This window comes from Fukomys damarensis, unplaced genomic scaffold, assembly GCF_012274545.1.
Source record: "Fukomys damarensis isolate Sample0158 unplaced genomic scaffold, DMR_v1.0_HiC HiC_scaffold_7, whole genome shotgun sequence".
NCBI lineage: Eukaryota > Metazoa > Chordata > Mammalia > Rodentia > Bathyergidae > Fukomys > Fukomys damarensis.
In genome coordinates this window covers 25,210,762-25,230,395 of record NW_022900919.1, presented here as the reverse complement: position 1 = coordinate 25,230,395, position 19,634 = coordinate 25,210,762, and the positions used below count along the sequence as shown (strand labels likewise).

Below are 19,634 nucleotides of genomic sequence, written 5' to 3'. Positions count from 1 at the left end.
CCAAGCCCGAAGGATCTAAGAGTGGGGTGTCCTGCTCCCTGGACCAGGCCCAATGTTCCTATGGGAAGCACCCTCAGCAGAAACAGAAGAACAAGGGTCCAGGGTGACCACTGCAGGCAGAGCTGGAGAAACATCAGGTCTCCTAGGGTGCGGACCAGGCACTACAGAGCAAAACCAATACAAGGAAAGAAGGGGATAAGACATAGGAACAGAGGTGAAAAGGGCAAGAGATTAGCATGAAATGTGAACAATGGGGTAGGTGGAAAATTCATATCAAAAGGGATAATATTTAAATGTCAGACCATTTAAAAGCTCCTGTGAAGAAAAAGGTGGGTGAAATAAGAGATTTAAAATAAATGTTGAAATGAACAAACAGAAGCCTAGAGCCAGCAAAATTAAAAGGAAAGCCTGGAAGTTAAAGATTATATGTTAAAGCAAAAATAAAATTCAAATGAGCATGCAAAGTTAAAACAAGACTAGGAATTGGAAATGAAATAAATATAGTTCTTCAAAATGGTTTTTAAAAAGATGAAATTTCACCAGCGCCCACTCCACCTCCCTGCAGCTCAGACCAGAACAGTCACGAGGAGGGGAGGCAGAGGAAGACCAGGGAGAAGCTGGGGCTGAGACCAGGCAGAGCATTATGGCCAGGTCAGGGAGACAGAGGACCTGCTATGAGCCACAGTCAGTGATTCCAAGAGCAACGTGGAGAAAAGGCCAAACACAAAATCTAGGAGGAGGTCACAACCAGTGTGCACATCTCTCTCTGGAGTGGGCATTATATTCTGTGTGATATCCCTGGGTCCCTGTGCAGTCACCTGGCATTCAGGGTTGAGAGCACACAGGGTGGTGGGCATGCTTTAGTTAGGCCCTGGAGGCATTCAGTACACACACATGTATGTTGGCATATGTGTGTGTGTTTCAATTATTTATTGTTATAAAATAATGATGGAACTCTGATTTCTCTTGAACTGTTTATTTCTTCTTTTTTCCCCTCCACTTATTTAGAATGTATTTTATTTATATCACTAGATGACACTCTTAAAATTTTAAGGTAAATTCCTTATCATATAAATCCTAGAGTTGATACTGCCTTCAAACCCTTCTCCTTAACAAGGGTCTTATATAATCCTTTCTTACATCATTGATCATATTTCTACTCCTCCTTGCTTTTGTTCCCCCAGGATTCATCCCATTGCTATCATTATTGTTGCTTTTTTCTATTATCGATGCTTACAGAAGATCACCTATGTTCTCTTGCTTTCTATACTGGGTCATATTTACTTTCTTCACTCAATTTCCTTTTGTCTGGAGGACATCCTTTAGTAGCCCTTTCATAAAGACCTGGTAGTGGTTCATACTCTCAGGCTTTACACAAAAGCCTTTTGTCCTCATTGGCGCATGGCTGTTTAACTAGGTATAAAATTCCAGGTTGAAAGTGTTTCCCAGCAACTATGAAATTTTTTTTTTTAATTTTTGTGGTTTCTGTTGTTAAGAAATCTACTCTTAGTTTTCTTTTTTCTATGGGAAATCTATTTTTTTCCTCTGGTTCAGATCACAGTTTCGTCTTTGTGTGGTCTTTGCAGGACACAGAGGTCCAACTGCCCTGTGAGTCTCAGTCTTCAAGTTCACAGCTTCTGTCAGTTTTGACACACTCCTAGCCCTCCAGACATCACCTCTTCCTATGTGCAGTGCCCTCCCCTCTCTTTGGATCCTATCTTCCTACAGGAGTTCCTGCTAGCTGTCTAAGGGATATTCATTCTCCTTTCCATCTTCCATCCTCACATCCTCATTGTCCCATCTTGTGCTGAGTCTGCCTTGGTGTCTTCAGTTCTGTGTCTAGTCCATTGAGTCCCTTCTCAAACATTCTGTTTTCTTATTAATTCATCACCATGTTTTACTTTTAACGTTGGTTTTCATTTAAGGAAATTCCAATTTGCCTTGATTCTTGATATTATATTTTTATCCACTTGGACTCAGTTCCTTCTACGCCCTGAACATCGTCACAGACTCCTTTTATCCCTTATCTGAATACGTGGGAGCTCCTCCATCTGTTGAGATGGGCTCAGAGTGGGCTGCATCTTGGCATTTTTTAATTTTGGATTGTGACCCTCCCCAGTGGAACTTTGAAAATCATTGTTGAGGATTTCCTGCCATGAGGTGTTCCTGACAGGTACCTCTAGAAATCACTCACTTGACACTTTTAATCAGCTCCTCAGCACTGGGTTTTCTGAGATACAAACCTTCCAGACCCGAGGCCCACATTAAGTGGTGTTTCTAGCACTTTCCCCAGTGCCAAGCCAAGAAGTCTACCTGTTTTCCCTCACTGCCTTTAGGTGAAGAGATTTTAGCTGACATTTTCACTGGATTGGTGATTTTCAGGTCCCATACTCCTGTTGGGTCTCAGCTCTTTAGGGCCTCATTTCCTCTTTCTAGGTGGCCACTAAAGCCCAGGCTTGTTTCCCAAGGCTACCCATGCCCCCAAGGCCTCATCAGCATCCATTTGGCTTCGGGACTCTGCTTCTTGTCCCTTCTTTACTTTCACCCTTAGGGTCTTCATTTCCCTGTGCCCTCACCCACTCCTCTAGAGAACACTTTGCACACACAGGCACTTGGCTTTGGAAGAGTTTCAAGGTATATAGCTTAGCCGATGTAAAGCCTCCTGAAAATATGAAGAGATAGCAAGGTGAGGCTTCAACAAAATGGTCTTAGGTGAGGGACTCTCGGCCCTTGGGGGGGCAAGTGCTGTCTGCCCAGTCCCTAAGCTCCCACCCTTGCTGGCACCCATGGCCCATGTCACTCTGGCCTCCTTATGACTTGAGGCTCACTTTATGGGAGCACACTAGGAGCACCCCAGGGTCAGGAGTGACAGGCTAGACTTAGCTGCTGCTGCTAGAAACTGAGCAACATGGAGGCTGGGAGCATCCTCAGCAAGCAGGGCAAAGCCTTGCAGGGCTGATTCCAATTCTGGGACCCACAGGGACAGGCAGAGTCCCTGGTACTCTCTGCTGAGAATTCAGAGGAGCTGAGGGGCTGGGACGCTGCCAAAAGGGGAGGCTGAGGCCACTCTTCAGCTACAGTGCTTTTCCAGTGCAGATTCACAGTTTACAGGATTGTGTGAGTCTTGCAGGAACACTGTGTCACCAATAGGTCTGATTTTCCACTTCTCACTTTCTGGGGCTTAGCTAACCTTGAAGGAAGTGTTTTTTGCCTTAGAGAAATCCCTGATGCACAGAAAGCCCCTTTTCTGTGCGGCTGCAGGCAGCAGGCACCCAGGCGGCACTGCCCATATCCCCAGCCTGGTGCCTGGAGCTCTGATTCACAGCCCCACGCTGTCTGAGGTGACTCATCCCATCTCCACAGTGAGTCCATCTCAGCTCTGTTTCCACTCTTTAAAGCAGGCCTGTGAACAGTTAGGAATTCGCCTGCTGGCAGTGTGAGATTTAAGGAAACCTCCAGGGGCAGCCGTGAGGACCACCCCAATGCAGGCCCTACAGTCAGCCCTCAGCTGGGTTGCAGTCACACTCTGGTAACAGATGGCTCTGCAGACTCCCTGAGCATGTGCCCCATCCCAGCTCAAGCCCTGACCTTCACCAGGCCTGGGAAGCCAAGAAAAGCAGTCAGGATTGCTGGAAAATGAATTTGCGATTTGAGTAGAAGAGGGAGGGATGGAAGTGACTCATGTTCTCCTCAATCAGTCTCCGATGAACAAATTTCAGCTGCTGATTTTTTGTTTCTCGGGGTGAGCGGAGTTTTTCCCATGAAGGTCCAAGAAGCCAACAGAGAGGTTTTCATGCTCTGTGATTAGAAGCTGATCACCTCTGTGAGGTTGTGCATGCGCTTCTGTACCTTCGTGGCAGAGAAACGGGAGGGTTTGTATTGGAGAAACACTACCTGTGGGAACACTACCTTGTCTTTATGCCTTTGTTTCATTTTAGATCTGAGGCTTAGTAAAACCCACAACAGAGGGCAAGCTCATCACAGATTGTTCTGTGGTTGCTCTGCAGACCTCCTGTTGCATCCGCATGTACTCTGTGTGTGCACCCGCTTAACCTCTGTGTGCACGGAGAGTGGCCACATTCTCCCTGCTGCAGTCACATCTGTGAACGTGGTGGGTAAGAAGCACTCAGCCTTTGCAGCCGCCTTTTACCTTCCTGTGGGATGGAGAGCAGCAGCCCCAGCGGGTCCCAGGTCTGCACTTCGAGTCTCACTTCCCCCCACCCGCCGTGCAGCACGTAGGCCCTTTGACCTGCAATAATTCACATTCCTTGAGAACTCTGTCTAAGACTAGAAACCCTTCCCACTCAGCAACTTTCTCTCTTTTCCTCTCCCTGTCCCATCCCTGTCCCTCTGACTCCCTTACACACATACACATACACACCACACACACACACATACACACACACAGCCCTCAGTACCACAATGAGAACAGGATGTATTTGCTAATTGTTGTCATAAAACAGCCCTGATATCTCAGCCAGAATTGGGAGATCTGTACATATAACCCCGGTTAGTAACCAGCCCAGGCTAGCAGATATTTAGGAAAGCAGCCCCCCCCCGCTGTCTCTTTATCTTTAATATTGTATTTCTCTAATTCTAAGATGCACATTCTTCTCATTTTAAAAAAATTTTTCAAACTCTTAAATAAGGATGCATCTCACAATTGTCATTGGCACTGACAAAGAAGTCCAATAGGGTTTTCCCTGAGAATACTTTTATATATGTTGGTAAATCTAGATTATAGTTAACTGTGTGAAACAATAACTATGTGGGGCGTGGTGGTGCACACCTATAATCCCAGCACCTCGGAGGCTGAGTTAGGAGGATTGCCGTGAGTTCAAGGCCAGACTGAACTAATAGCAAGACCCTGCCTCAAAAAACCAAAATAAAGTATTAAATAAATAAATAAAACAATAATTATAATTCATTGTGGGCTTAAATATGTATCTGTAACATCTATCTTTATGTTTCTACTAGTGTAAAATTGTGGCTATTATTACTTATACTAGTTTACATTTGCAATATTTACATGTGATTTCTGCATTGCTGGGCTGAAACCCATGACTTCACACATGCTAGCCATACCCTCTACCACTAAACAACATCCCCACACCTTCATATAAATTAAAACAGGGAAAGGAATACCAAATTGGGAGATGGCAATCAGAGTAAATGTGTTTTAAAGTTCTTATATTTTCCAGAAAGAAGTAAAAATTAATTTATGCAAACCTAAGAGCTATGTTCCAGGCTTGTATGCCATGCCTTGCTTTGAGAAAAATCATCTTTTTATTGTGTTAAATACACATGACATAAAATCTGCCAGTCATTTATGTGCTTAGTTCAGTGATGTTAAGTCCGCCCCTACTGTGTGCTCCATCTGGCTCCGCTCTTCAGCAGCACCTCTCATTTCCCAGACTCATTTCCTCATACCTTTGAACATCAGCTCCCATCCCCACCACTTGCAACCACCACTGCTCACTCTCCATCTCTAGGATCTGACCCTGGATGTGTCTCAGAGAAGCCTTGTCACGCAGTGTTTGTCCTTCCTCTGAGCATGTGCTTGCCAAGCTCCTCCGAGGGCAGCACTGGGAAGTTTCCTTCCTTCCTTCTCAGGCTGCGGTGGCCTGCGCTGTTCTTAGTACACATTTTCTTATCCTCATCTTTTCTTCGGTGCCCTCTGGTATCCCCAACTCCTTGGGTGTCCCTCTTTCTGGGATCCCTCTGGGTGCAGCTGTCAAGTCACAGATGGTTCTGTGTTCTGCTCCCAAGGACCCCAGGCTGTTTTCCACTCAGCTGATCTGATCACTTCTGGCCGGCCATCCCGGGTTCCCATCTCTCCACCAAAAGGTAATCGTTCAAATGTGTTTCCTTTGTGGTTATTCCAGCTGAACTAGTACAAGTGTTTTGTTTTGTTTTGTTTTTAGTTAAATAGTACACAGAATTTGTCATGAAAACTTGCACCTCTGGCCTGGGCTCCTGGTACAAGGCTCCTGTCCTCAGCCTGCTGCCTGAGGTATCTCCTGCCCACCTCTCCCCTTGGATAGAGACCGCTGTCCACAGCTCACATCTCCTTGCTTTTACTTCAGAGTCTCCCCCATTCCCCTGAGGATGCCCTGCTCTGAAAGGGTGGGGCTGCTGGCTGAAGCTTTGGGCTTTGTGCACACACAGGAGTACCCCCCTCCCTTCCTTGGGACTCTGCCACTATGCATTGTCCTTCCTTCTGCTTGCTGTCCCTCCCTGCATGCCCTCCTACACCTCTTTCCCATTTGCTCTCCACAGTGGCCTCTGAAGCCTCCCCTTCACCGGGGAGCATGGTGACCCCAGAGGGAGCTCGACCCCTGTGCAGCCAGCTGGGCCCAGCTCTGAAGCTCCCGGTGCCTCAGTGTCTGGCCTATATAATAGGCAACGCAGTGCCTGCCTAGCAGTTACTGCAAAAATGAAACAGGACAACCCTGCAAAGATTGGTGTGGGTCTCAGCATTTGGGAAAAGCCCACTTCTTCTTGGCCAAAACATGATGATGACAATGATGACAATTTTGTCAGGACTGGTTACCTTTAAGGTCTGTGTCTAACTTTGTTAGATCTATATGCCGACTCCAAAGTTAAATTATAATAAATGTGTTACCACAATTCTAGGAACTTCTCAGAATGTTGTGTCTGTCTCACTACTGTGGTGATGAATGTTGTCATCTCTGCCCAGTTTCCAACATCAAAACCCTACACCAGAGGAAGGAAAACTTTCTCAGACTTTTTCTTAAATTTCATCACTGCTCTAAGTAATGAGAACTGTTGTTCTGCTTTGGTTTGGACCCATGGAATCCTTGCACACTTTTCTGAGTTTACCTTCTCCTGTAGTTTCTGTACAACCTTCTTCTGCCGCTCCTTCTTCAAAGCGTTGCCCTTGGCCACAGAGATGAGTTGCCCTGTGAAGCCTTTGTGTCTACTATAACTGGAACAGATTGCTCCAGACGGAAGCCAGACTCAGATTTCTTTCTATCTGTTTCTTGAGCTGTTCACTGTTTGTTCATGTCCACTGAGCCACTTCCTTGGTTTCCTGGGCCATTTTTTTCTGAAGTGTCTGTAAACTAGACCTTCAGATGGGTGGTGTGTGAGAAAAATTCTCCAATTTCTGGAAACATGTACCGTTGTTATTGTCTTGCTTCCCCCTCTGGCTTCTGTCCACTCTTGAATGACCTAGCTCGAGCGTGCAGCCCCAGAGGGCTTCTCCTGCCCTCTGTGGCATTGCCTTCATCTACACAGCATGCTCTGTGCTGATCTGAGTCACAGGGCCAGCCACCATGGTCTCCACCCGGGGCTCTGGGCAGAAGGCACCACATACGTCCCACTTCATCTACCACAGCTCTTTGTAACTTTCATTTCCATTACAGATTTTGTCCCATTTTTCTATTGCTTTGGGCAATTCCCTCACTAACATTTTAATAAGGTCCTGGAGAGGGGTGGGAAGGTGACGCATGCCCTCTCTTCCACCTTGCACAGGAGGGACAGTCGGGCTTTGTCGTCTTCTGGGTCAGCCTTGCTTTCGAGCCCATGGCTTCTGCTGTGACCTCAGGGCCACTTGTTCTATATCTTCACCTTTATTGTTATGAATTTGAATGTTGGTTCATTGCCCAATGCTTGCATTTATCCCAAGCCATACCCTAATTACTGCTTCACCTACCCGTCTAGGCTTTTAGTGATAGCTTTCAGTATGATTCAATCCCAGGAAACTTAACATTTTGTTATGATTCCTCTTTCATTTGTTGGTTGTTAAGAAAGCATTCTTTTGGCTTCATTTCCAAATGAGTGGGGTTTTTTATTAAACAAATTAACTTTTGCATTATCTTTGTGGTAGTTAGAGAAAGTAACTTACAAGAAACTGATTGTTTGAAATTTTCAGATACTCTATGGCCTTACGCTTGATCCATTTTTGAAAAGAAGTAAGGGCAATAGAAGGGGGAAGGAGAATCTGTATTCTGTAATGGTTGACACTAAGATTTATATATGCTCTTTTGATCAAAAATATTATTTTATTCTGCGTCTCTCCTATTTGGGGCCTGTTTGTGTCTTAACACCGTTGAGAGGACTATGAAGTTTCCTGTCACATTATCCCCGTAATTCTGTGAATTTCTTTTTGCATGGTGTGAAATGAATATCACACACAGGAAACCGAGAAGCAATGTACCCACCTGGTGACTGCACCCCTGCTGGTCACCAAGCTACTACACAGTAGTGCTTTTTCTGAGTAGTCTACAATCACTGAAGCAGGTCTTTTGCTTAGGATTTTCCTTGCATACTGATTTCCCATCTTTTAATCCTGTGTCTTTACATACTACATGCCTCTCTGGACTAAAGTTTACTTTAATTGGCAATTTTACTTAATACTGATGTATTTGGACTTGCTGTCCTCCTAATTTTGTATCACTATTCTGTCTTGATATTGGCGGTATCTCTTTCTTTCTTTTTTTTTTTTCCTTGCCTCTTTTCATTGGATGAAGTTTTACTTTTCATTTCAGCCATACTCATTTTCCTTTCTCCTGGTTTGGGCTATAGGCAACTCTTTCTATTCGTTCACTTGGTAGTTATCGTTCACACTGACTTGACATATTTAACCAGGATTAGAAGGGAATGTTTTAACACTATTCTGGCACATTAAAAGATTTTAGAATCACCCCCTCCTGATCCACATACTGTTGTTTTCTGGTGTTCCGGTTCTTAAGAATAAGCCTTACAACTCAGACTTTTTTGCAAGGTCGGTGTTCAGGTTTACAAGCATGTCACTGATCTATCTGCTCACGAGTCCTGCATCTCGGGCATCAGCCAGCATGCCACTTCTCTGGGGATCACATCCTTCAGAATGCACTTGGGTGAAAGTTTCTCTGGGGTTTTCTCTAGTTATCTATCATGGCTCAGTGCACGTTGTTCCTGAGAGGAGCTCCAGGTGGAGAGCTAACCCCTCTCAGCTGTCCTCCAGCTGCCCTGGCCATGGCCTATGTGTGGTGCTATTCCGTTTGGTTATGCTCACCACTCTCTGACCTTCTTCCCATTTCACCTCCAGATGTTTTCCCAGATGTCCAGTGATGTCCAGGTGCTGTTTCCTGGCTTTCTCATTGTCCTGAACATTTTGAAGGTAATATTCCTGCTGGTGTTCTGTCTCTTCTCACCCACCTCTCCCTTTCTGATAACCCTGGTGGAACATGGCTGAGCTTTCTTATTCTGTAGTCTACTTTCTTTTCTTTTTGTTTGGGTTTTTTTGTACCAGAAATCAAACTCAGGACCTCACAGCATAGCACACAGGTGCTATGCTGCTGAGCTACACCCCTGGCCCATGTAGTTTAGATTCTTAATGAGGATTGTTCTTCTTTCTCCTTTATTAAGTAGGCATTCTTCCCTGATCTGTCTTCTAGCTTACATTTCTTCAGCTAATTCTGTTCTGCTGTTTAATTATTCAGTTGTGGGTTGTTGTTTTTTTTTAATTTCTTCAGCTAATTCTGTTCTGCTGTTTAATTATTCAGTTGTGGGTTGTTGTTTTTTTTTTATTTCAACAGAATTTCTTTCACTCTTTGAAACTATTTTTGTGTGTTATTCCTGAGAGTCTCTTGTTATTGGCTCATCTTCATGTTTTATCTAAGTATTTTTAAATAATGGTTCTACCTCCTGCTCTCTGACCATATCTGAAGTCCTTGGCAGCCACAGCTGTTATTTGTTCTTTGCCTGATTCTCACTGCCCTGGGATGCAGCTCCCTCTGTCCTAGGTGGTCAGTCACTGTCAACTCATTGCTTGGTCTCATCCTGTGCTTCCACTTGGGGGCTTTCTCTCAGGGAAGTTTGATTCTACTTCTGCTGGTGGCCTAGGCTAATCCCTCAGATGACACCAAGCTAGAATCCAGTGGTCCTCAGACAGCAGCCTGGACATCAAAATTGAACCCTGTGGACTTCCTAGAACCATGCATTTTGGGGCCCCTCTCTACACTGAGGGAGAAACATCTCATCCAACAATCTATTCCCACAACCCTCCTGATGCTCCTACTGCACTCATAAATCTGAGACCATTCTTACAGAATCTTAGCTGAGAATAGAAGTTCAGGGTCAAAGCCTCATTTTTGTCTCTCCCAAGGCTGATACCATGGGCACTGTGTGTCCATGTGACTCTGTTCCTCCCAATAACCTTCTATGGGACTGAGTAATCTTTGGAGGCTTTCCTTGAAATATCAAAATGTGTCCTAATCTAGAGCCAGATTTTTCAGCAAGAGAATCTTTCAGTATCTTATGTACTTAAATGCCCAAAGTAACAGCCTGTCCGTTGTTCTGAATTTTCATCAATGTATTTTTTATCTCTGAAAGTTTCAGGCCTTTCATTTTTGAGCTTGTTCAGCATGGTTGCTTTATAATCACTATCTGATGGTCAGCACATGTGGTCACTGTGGATATGGTTTGTAGTATTTTCCCTGGCTTCTGTTTATTGAGGCTTATTCTTCATGGGCCTAGAACTTGTCTTCATCTCTCGTTGATTCTGTAAAAATACCACATACTGAGCATCTATGAACAATAAAAATGAATTTCTCCTGGTTCTGGAGGCTGAGAAGCCCATGATTGGGAGCCATCTGACCTGGAGTCTACAAGCACTATTTTTTTCTTCCAAGATGGCATTATCACTCCGCTATCCTCTGGAGGGGCCAAACACTATATCTCCACTCGCAGAAGGCAGAGTGGAAAGCAACTAACTTGCCCACTTTATCCCTTTAAAAGAGCACTAATCCCATCCAACAGCCTCACCACTTGATGCCATTTGCATGGGGGCTAAATGCTCACACAGTACTGGAGGGACACACATTCAAAGCACAGCCCTGCTACTTCCTTCCCTCTGACACCAAATTTGGGTTCCTTCTAACATCTGTGGAGACTCCCTTAGCCTGTTGAGTGGGGGTTTCCAGACCAAACACTGCCAACCAGGTATCCAGCTGGACTGCTCAACTCACCTGAGTGTGAAAACCCCAAAGGAGTGACCTCAGATTTGCTAGTCAGAGATTTTCAGAGACAGAGCTCCTTGGCCCTCCTCCAAAATATAGCTTCACCTGTGAGTGCTAGAGACGAGAGGACTTAGCAGACTTCCTGTTTCCTCACTTCCTGCCTGTCCATCTCCATGATCTCATCACTTAGGTCTTTGACAGGCAGGGATTCTGCATTTCCAGACCACAAGATGGGGAGTGTCACTGGTATTGATGTTAAGAACAGTGGTGGCAGGGGAAATAATGAAAACCAAGACCTGTCATGTAAAGGTACAAGATCCCAATGATGAATGTAACTGTACTATATACCTAAAATGTACCAATAAACTCAATGAGAGAGAAAAAAAAAAAAGAACAGTGGTGGTTTCACTTGTATCAGTGGTGCTGTTGTTACCAGTGGTGGCAGTGGCATCCTGGTAGCTGTGGTGATAGCAGTGATTATAATGTTTGTGGTATGACTAGGGTGATGGTCAGAAATCTAGAAACTCCTTCAGTAAAGAGCCAACTAATAAATATTGCGGACTTTTTGGTCAACATAGATTTTGTTATATGTGCCAAACTCTGCCTGTGTAATGAGGAAGCTAACATAGATATGTGTGAGTTACTGTGGATGTGGTCTGATTTATGGATGATAGCATTTGAATTTTATATCATTTTCATGTGCCAAAGAATAGTCTTCTTTTCCTCAAGCACTTAACCATACAAAAATTACTCTCAGTCTATGGTTTATCCAAATGTAGGTATTGAGTATGTTTGCTCTGTGAGCTACGGTTCCCCCAATCCTGGTGGTATTCTTAGTGGTGGTGTTGGTGGTAGAACCCTTGGCAGTAGTAATGGTGGTGATGGTGGTGATGGATAATTGTACTACCCCTGGTGGTAGTGGTAGTAATGGTTTTGGTGATGGCACTGGTTTGGTGATGATAATGTTGGTGGTGACGGTGATGGTGGTGATGATGGTGGCAATGGCAGTGATGGATGATGGTACTATCCGTGGTGATGATGGTGGTGATAGGACCGTGGTGAAGGTGGTGATGGTGGTAATGGTATTGGTGATGGTACTATCTCTGGTGGTGACAGTGGTAGGACCCTTGGTGATGGCAATGATGATGATGGTAGTGGTGGTGGTGGTGGTGGTGGTGGTGGTGGTACGATGGTGATGATTGTGGTAACAGTGGTGATAATGTTGGTACTCCTGGGGATGATGATGGTAGTAAGACCTTTGGTGGTGGTGATAGTGATGGTGATCACAATGGGGATAGTGTTGGTGCTACCTCTGCTGATGGTGCTGGTGCTGATGGTGGTGGTGTTGTTGCTGGTGATAGAAATAACAATGCTGCTGATGAAGGATAAGGGAGTGGAGCTGGTGATGGCAGGCATGGAGGGGCTACTGGTGAAGGAGCCTCTTCGTTCCACATTTTCTCTAATAAATGGAACTAGTATAACCACTGTGGAAATCAGTATGGAGATTCCTTAAAAAACTAAAACTAGAAATTCCATTTGACCCATCTATACCTCTTCTGAGTGTATTCCCAAAGGAATTAAAGACATCATACAATAGTGATTCATGTTTATAGCAGCACAACTCACAATAGCTGAGCTCTGGAATCAGCCCAGATGCCCATCAGCAGACAAATGGAGAAAGAAAATGTGGAATCTATACACAAGGGAATTTTATTCAACCACAAAGGCAAATGAAATCATGTCATTTGAAGAAAAATAAATGGAAGTTGAGACCATAACGCTAAGCAGAAAAAAGTCGGAAGCAGAAAGTTAAATATTTCATGATACTTCTTATATGAGAAGCCTAAAATATAAATAAATGAATGAGTAAAATAAAGGAGAGATGGCAGGCAGAAACAAAGAGTTGGGGAAGGATGGAGTTAAGGGAGAATAAAAATTGAAAATGATCAAGATTTGTCACACGAATTACCGATTCCCCAAAACAAACAGCAACAAACAAATATTCTACATAGCACACATATAATAATTTTTTAATTGGAAATTTTTCAATCATTATGAACTAAACAGTCTCAAATTAAAAAGTAAACAGAGATGGTAACAATAACCACTCTGATGTGATCAGTACATGTTGTATACATGAATTGAAACATTACATTGTACCCTACACTTGTGTATATAAATATGTGTTGATCAAAAACATTTTTTAATGTTTAAGGAGATGGGAAAAATTGGAGACTCATAAAGCTCTGGAACCACATTGTCTGCTACCCTTGTCTGGCCATCAGTAGGTCAAGGGAGGGTTCCTGCAGATACTGTCCCAAAGATACTGTGACCATCCCCACTGCAGGAAGCATGGATTGTAAACACCAGGCCACTAGCAGGTTGCAGGATGACTTAGCATTTTGCAGTGATAATATACCATTTAAATGCTAAATAATAATGAGTCTGGCTCTGAATGCTTCATTTAGCATCTCCCTGCCAAATCACAGGCTTTTCTCCGTGTTTGTACTGAAGGAAATTTTTAATTGTTTTAATAAGGATCTGCAAAGGGCTCTTTTTTCTCACCACTTGGGCCCTGGCAGAAACACACACATATCATTGCTAACAGGAGGGCAGCATTGCTGTTTACACAAAAGTCCTGCCGGTGCTGGGGCTTAGAGGACCCCTCATCAAGTGCCCTCCCAATACTTAGCCTAATGGAGCTGGGCGAGAAGGGATACGGGTGGGGTGTGGGGAGCAATTGCTGCCTGCTGCATACCCCGTGCTCAGCCCACCTGCACCTAGTTAGACTTTCTTCTTTAGTTCTTGCATCATTTTCCCCATCTGGCTTAGCTTGAGGGAGCCACTCCAGAGTTGGTATCTATCTAAGGGTGGCTGTTCATCTTTGGTCTATGTGGTTCCTAGTAGCAGAGGAGATGTGCATGTGAGATGCTGTTCGTAAAGCTCCCACACCCCCATATAAAGGATCAGAAGCCACAGCATGGCATTTCTCCTCCTGCAAGTTGCTAGATGGAGGGAGGAATGTGGGAGAGAAAAGTTTACTTAGCCTATTATTATTGACAGCTCAGGAAAAAACAGGGAAAACTAATCTGAGGAAGTCTTGATTCAGTTTGTCTTCATTTCCTGATTTATGCACTTTAAAAAAAAAAAAAAGAACAGCACCCACAATATTGGTTCCTAAGCCTCCCATTTCATGGTTTTCTAGTTCTTTCCTCAGAGCAAAACACATCTGCTAACAATTTCAGAAAATGCAGCCTGTAAGTACACTCCCAGTTCCTGCAGGGCCAGGCCCATGTGTCACTGTGCCATGCACACAGGACTGGACCTGCAGGAGAGGCTGGGATTCTCCACAGAACCTGTTCTGTGTGGCTCCCAAGGAAATGGAACAGGAAACAGTTCCCATGCAGCCAGATTCTGAAAGGACACTCAGCTTTACAGGTGCCTCTACTACCTGGAGTATCATAGTCTTTCCATTTCACTGAGAGAAAGAGAGTTCAGCCGCAGTGTGCCTCGCAGAGGGCAAGAGGGCTCAGCCTGCAATATTTCCTTCCATCAGCAAGGAGCAGAAGCTGTGTACAGTGTTTTCAGTCCCAGCCAGTGAATTGGAGACCCCAGATCTGTGATATCTGTGACCTCTGCTCTGGTCCTCATAGGAAATGCTGTCTCTTTAATGCCAAAAAAGTCATTAGGATCCTTGTTCTTTTTCAAGGCAATTTCATTCTCTCTCTCTACCTTCCAGAAGGAATGCACTGTCTTAACAATAATTCAACTGAGAGATGGAATCATTATCAGTCCAGAATCACTCAAGAGTTAGAGATAACACCAATCACTTTCCCCACAAGGGACAGCACTAAACAAAGAGCAAGGTATCACACAATGAAATATTGCCCAGCCACAAGAAGGATCATGTCCTGATACCTGTTGCAACTCAGTGCCACTAGAAGGCATTTTGCTGATGGAAGGGAGCCAGTCAGAAAGACCATATCACGTGTGACTTCATTTATATGGCAAGCTCAGAACAAGCAAATCTGTAGAGACAAAAGCAGCCTAACAGTTGTCAGGGGCAGGGGAAAAAGGGGTTGGGAAGAGCTTCCTATCTGTTTGGTGAGGGACACAGTCTAGAATTAGATGATGGCCACAAACCCTGTGAACGTTCTCAACTGGCTTAACTGTGCAAACTTGAGCTCAGTCCTGCTATACCTGGATTCTGTCTCAGTAAAGCTGTTGTTTTAAAATGAATGCAGATAGGATGTCACTCAGGGGTAGAATGTATGCTTAATATCTCAGTGCTGCAAATCAGAGAATGAAATCACTCATTGTATTAGTTCACTTTTTGGGTCTATAATGAAATACTCGAGGCAGGCTAGCTTCATAAGAGAGGTTTGCTTAGCAATCAGTTTGGGAAGCTGAACGTCCAGGTAGCACTGCGCAGGCCCTTGAGAGGCGGGAGAGTGAGAGGAGGAGAGAGAGAGAGAACAGCCCCATCTCTAAACCACCCCAAGTGGCACCGAAAATAGCTTAACCCCTCCTGGGGGCACACCCTCTGACCTGAAGATCCCACCAGCCCCCTGTAACAGCTCACACTGAGCAGGATACCCAACCCCAGGGCTGGAGCTGGTACGGGAGGCAGAGCCAGCCTAAGTCACCCTGCTGTGTACCATGAAGAGGAAGTCAGAGTCAGGCACACCAGGACAAAGGCCCATGGGTCCCCTTTCCTTCTGAGTCTCTTTCCTGCTTGCATTTGGACCAAACACTGTTTTTTTAGGGCCTGTAGAATATAAGACACCCATGTCCATGGCCCCAGCAGAATCCTGCAGTTGTCAGGCCAGCCAGGAAAACTGCTTCTTGGCTGGCCAGGAGAGAATCCTCATGTCTGAGGCCTGAAGCTTGGTGCAGCCAGAATACAGCGTATCAATTAGCAAGGAAGAATCACCCTCCTGGGACCCAGGACTCACAGAGCATGTGACCCATGTGCCCTGCTTGTAATCAAGCAGCTTATGCATTTGCAGGGAGAATTAACTGTGTCTGGTTTGTGATTTCCATTGTAAGATGTGTTCACCCATGCAGGCGAAACCCCTTCCAGCTATTGGGTGGCCCCTGTGTGCAGACAGCCTGACCCTTTCCTCAAGAGCCAGCAAGCCCTTCTATGATGTTCAGAGTTTCAAGCTCAGAAACACCTGGGGGTGGCAGGCTCTGGCTTTCATTCCTGCAGAAGTTGTGGCAGTACCTAGTAGGTGGCAGGATCATGGTCTGTGCCTTGGGTTTGTGTTGGTCCATCGCCAATAGCAAAAAACACAGCACTGCAGGCTAAGGAAGGTAGGAAGAGAAGGTGCATATGGATTCCTGGTTCTGTCTGAGGTGAGGGGCATCTGGTGATGGAATTTTCACTGCAGACTCCTGAGGGTACAGGAGATGGGGACTGTGTCATGCACATGTTTGTTTGTGTGTGTGTGTGTGTGTGTGTGTGTGTGTGTGTCCCGGTCTCTCCCTCTTCTTACAAATCCATCAGGATTCCATCCTGGGTCTCCATCCTGATGACCTGTCCAACACTAATCACCCACAGGTCCCGTGTCTGGACACCATCTTCACATCAAGCCTCCTTCCTCTCTCTCTGAATTTTACTTCAGCACGAGCTCCAGGGAAGGAAGCACACAGTACTCTGACCAAAGAACCCATGGACGGGAATTTGGGACAGGTCTCAGGGGGCAGGAGGTGAGGAAGGAGAGAAACGACACCCACCCAGCATGCTGCTCTCTGGGCAGGGTACAGGCCACAGCCAAAGGCAAACGTGCTGGACATTTACCTTATAGCTCTCATCTGTCCTGGCTGAAGCTGCACTGGCCATAAGCAATTGTGACCATGAATCCCACCTCCCTCTTCTGCCCCACAGCTGCTAAATGCTTTGCACCTCTGGTTAGGAATATGAATGCCAGACTTTGATGATGGAAGGGTGGTGCAGAGGTCTGACCCAGAGCTGGCCATCCAGCCCAGGAAGGTGCCATCCGTGCACAGCCAGAGGGCCCTGTGGTCCTGTCCTAAGGTCCAAGCTGGACACTGCTTCAAGGAGCGATGTCTGAGTGCATCAGTGCGCTAGTTAGTGCTCAGTGAGATAGTTAATGCTCAGTGCATTAGTTAGTTCCCCAGTGTGTTTGTTACTTTTCTTTCTTTGCTAAGACAAAATACCAGGTACTCAAAGTTAAAAGGGAAGGGGTTTACAGTTCATAGAGGTTTCAGTCTATAATCTGCCAACTCCAAGGCAGAGATGACAAGCAGGCTTCGCAGAGCAGAAATAACACGGCACACACAAGGTAGCAAAGGTAACAAGAGAGTTAACAGACTACTTAGGGTGGGTAGCACTCACACTCTTAACCCGAATGCCCTTGAGCCTGGCATTGCATCATGAATCATTTCCAGCTTCACACACTCTAGACCAAACCTATGACCACATGAAGCTTTGGGGGTACATCTAGACCCAAACCGTAATATCCAGGCACTAATCAGCCTCCTGTGCACTGGTTGACTCACCATATACTAACTCGTGTTCAACTGAACTCCATGGGGCTGTGCTCCTCACCAGGTTCCCCTCACCACCCCAAAGATAATCAAATGGCAGGGGACAACAGTGTCAAAGTCCAGGTCTGCAGAGTCACATGCTTTCCTTGTCCCTGTCCCCATATGGTGCAAACCCATCTGGTGCAGCTTGGTAGCTCAGCATGTGCCTGGCCTATACTGGCCCTGGGCTCCATCCGCATCCCAGGGAGGCTCCATTCCCCTCTCCGGCTTCCCCACATGCCCACCTCCTGGTCTGAGTTCCATGCTTCATTGAGCACAGTATCCTCAAGATTCATCCAGGTCCTAGTCTGTGTCAGAACTGCCTTTTGTGTATAGACCACACTTTGCTTACAGTTTAGCACAATAAAAAATGGACAAATCTCAAACTAAGCTAAAACTAAGCCTCACGTGCCCACCTCCTGGCCTGAGCTTCATGCCACCCCTCTGTCAGGAACATCCCTCCATCTTCACCTGATGGTTTTTAGTAAAACTCTTGCCTATAGAAAGTTTCACACATACTCAAGACCAGACCCTGCTGTACAATAGAGCCCCCTGCCTGCCAACCCTCTGATCACTGGCCAGGGCTGATCTTTTCCACCTCCTGTACCTCCCACTCCTTCCAGTGCAGGTGACTTTTAGAGAAGTCCCAGGCACTGTGTTATCTATTCCATATGTAGACACTCCAATGTTAACCTCGGAAAAGTAAGTAGCTTTTCTTTTTGTACATTTTCTATTCTTGTTGATGCTAGTATAAATGAAGTTGTTTTTGTAATTTTGTTTTCAGGTTGTTCATTGCTGGTGTGTAGAAATGAAAGTGATTTTGCATATTAACTTTATATCCTGCTCTGCTAAATTCATTATTCTCTCAGTTTTCTGTATGTGGAATCCTTAAGGTTTTCTACATTTCATCTGTGAACGATGATAATTCTACCTCTTCCTTTCTGGATTGTTTCTCTTTGATTTATCTTTCTTGCCTGATTTCTCCAGCTGGACCATCTGGGGCAGTGGTGGGTAGGAGTGGCGGAGGCAGGAGTCTGTGCCCTGGTTTTACAGGACAATCTTTCAGGCTTCACCACTGAGGGCCTTGGGCATGCCAGACAAGCGCTCACCAATGAGGTACTCAGGGTCCCATGGGCTGAATTTTGTTGAAAGCTTTCTCGGCATCACTTGTTCTGTTAATTGGCATGTCATCTGATGAGCTTTCATGTGTTGAATTATCCTTGCATCCTAGGCATAAACGCTACCTGGTCGTGGTGTGCAATTCCTTCCATCTATTGCTGAATTCAGTTTGCTGGAACCATGTGGAGGATCTTGCATAGTATGCATAAGGATGACTGGCCTGTGGTTCTCTTTTTCTATAATGTTGTCTGGCATTGGTGATGCTACTTCACAGAGTAAGTCAGGCAGGGTCCTGCAGCTTCAGCTTTTTGAACAAGTTTGAGAATACCAATATTACTTCTTTTCTTTTCTTTTTTTTTTTTTTTTTTTTTTTTTGGTACTGGGGATTGAACTCAGGACCTCACACTTGTGAGGCAGGTGGCAGAACCACTGAACTAAATCCCTGGCCCCAACCAGTATTAGTTCTTAAGTGCTTGATAGAATTCACAGGGAAGCCAGATTGGTAAAAAGCTGTCTGATTCAATAGCATGCCTTCATTCTTGGTCCAAACAGTATCAATCACAGAGCTGAAAGGACTTTCAAGTGCTTCCTGCTTATGGTTCCACTCTCATAGATCCCTGCCCTCAACCCTAAGGTGCTCTTTAGGAAAACTGAGGCTCAGCCCCTGGCCTCCTGGCTCTTTACATGGGCTCTTCACACCTTGGCAGCCTCCAAAGAAAGGAGGATGTGTTTGTACACAGTGTACATCCATTCTGAACATACCTACTCTCATTCATGGTCCCATCTTTATGCACTTGCTCTTCATCTAAACACATGTGTGCGTTACTGGCTCACCAGGGTCTCGGTGCCAGAACCTGGAAGGAGAAGCTGTGCAACTGAGAAGTAGGGCCCAAGGGGCCTCTGCACCATCTCCTCTCCCAGCAGGTGACCGCGGAGTGGTTGGTGATGCCCTGAAGCCGCTGCCTCTGCCAGACCCAAGGATCATACTCAAGGCTC

The 19,634-nt window shown here is 45.4% G+C and overlaps 1 protein-coding gene across 2 annotated transcripts in view; it reads left to right on the top strand.

The window, feature by feature from the left end:
- The window catches only part of Syndig1 (synapse differentiation inducing 1), a 118,101-nt gene that overhangs the window by 22,338 nt on the left and 76,129 nt on the right, over positions 1-19,634 (top strand). The window contains exon 1 of one of the 2 annotated variants that reach the window (XM_010625607.2): positions 9,064-9,127. The exons of the other annotated variant lie outside the window; for it this stretch is intronic. Within the exon in view, the coding sequence (XP_010623909.1) occupies positions 9,068-9,127 (60 nt within the window). The 5' untranslated portion in view covers positions 9,064-9,067. Of the gene's footprint in view, positions 1-9,063; positions 9,128-19,634 lie in introns of those variants that run through there. 2 annotated transcript variants of the gene reach the window in all.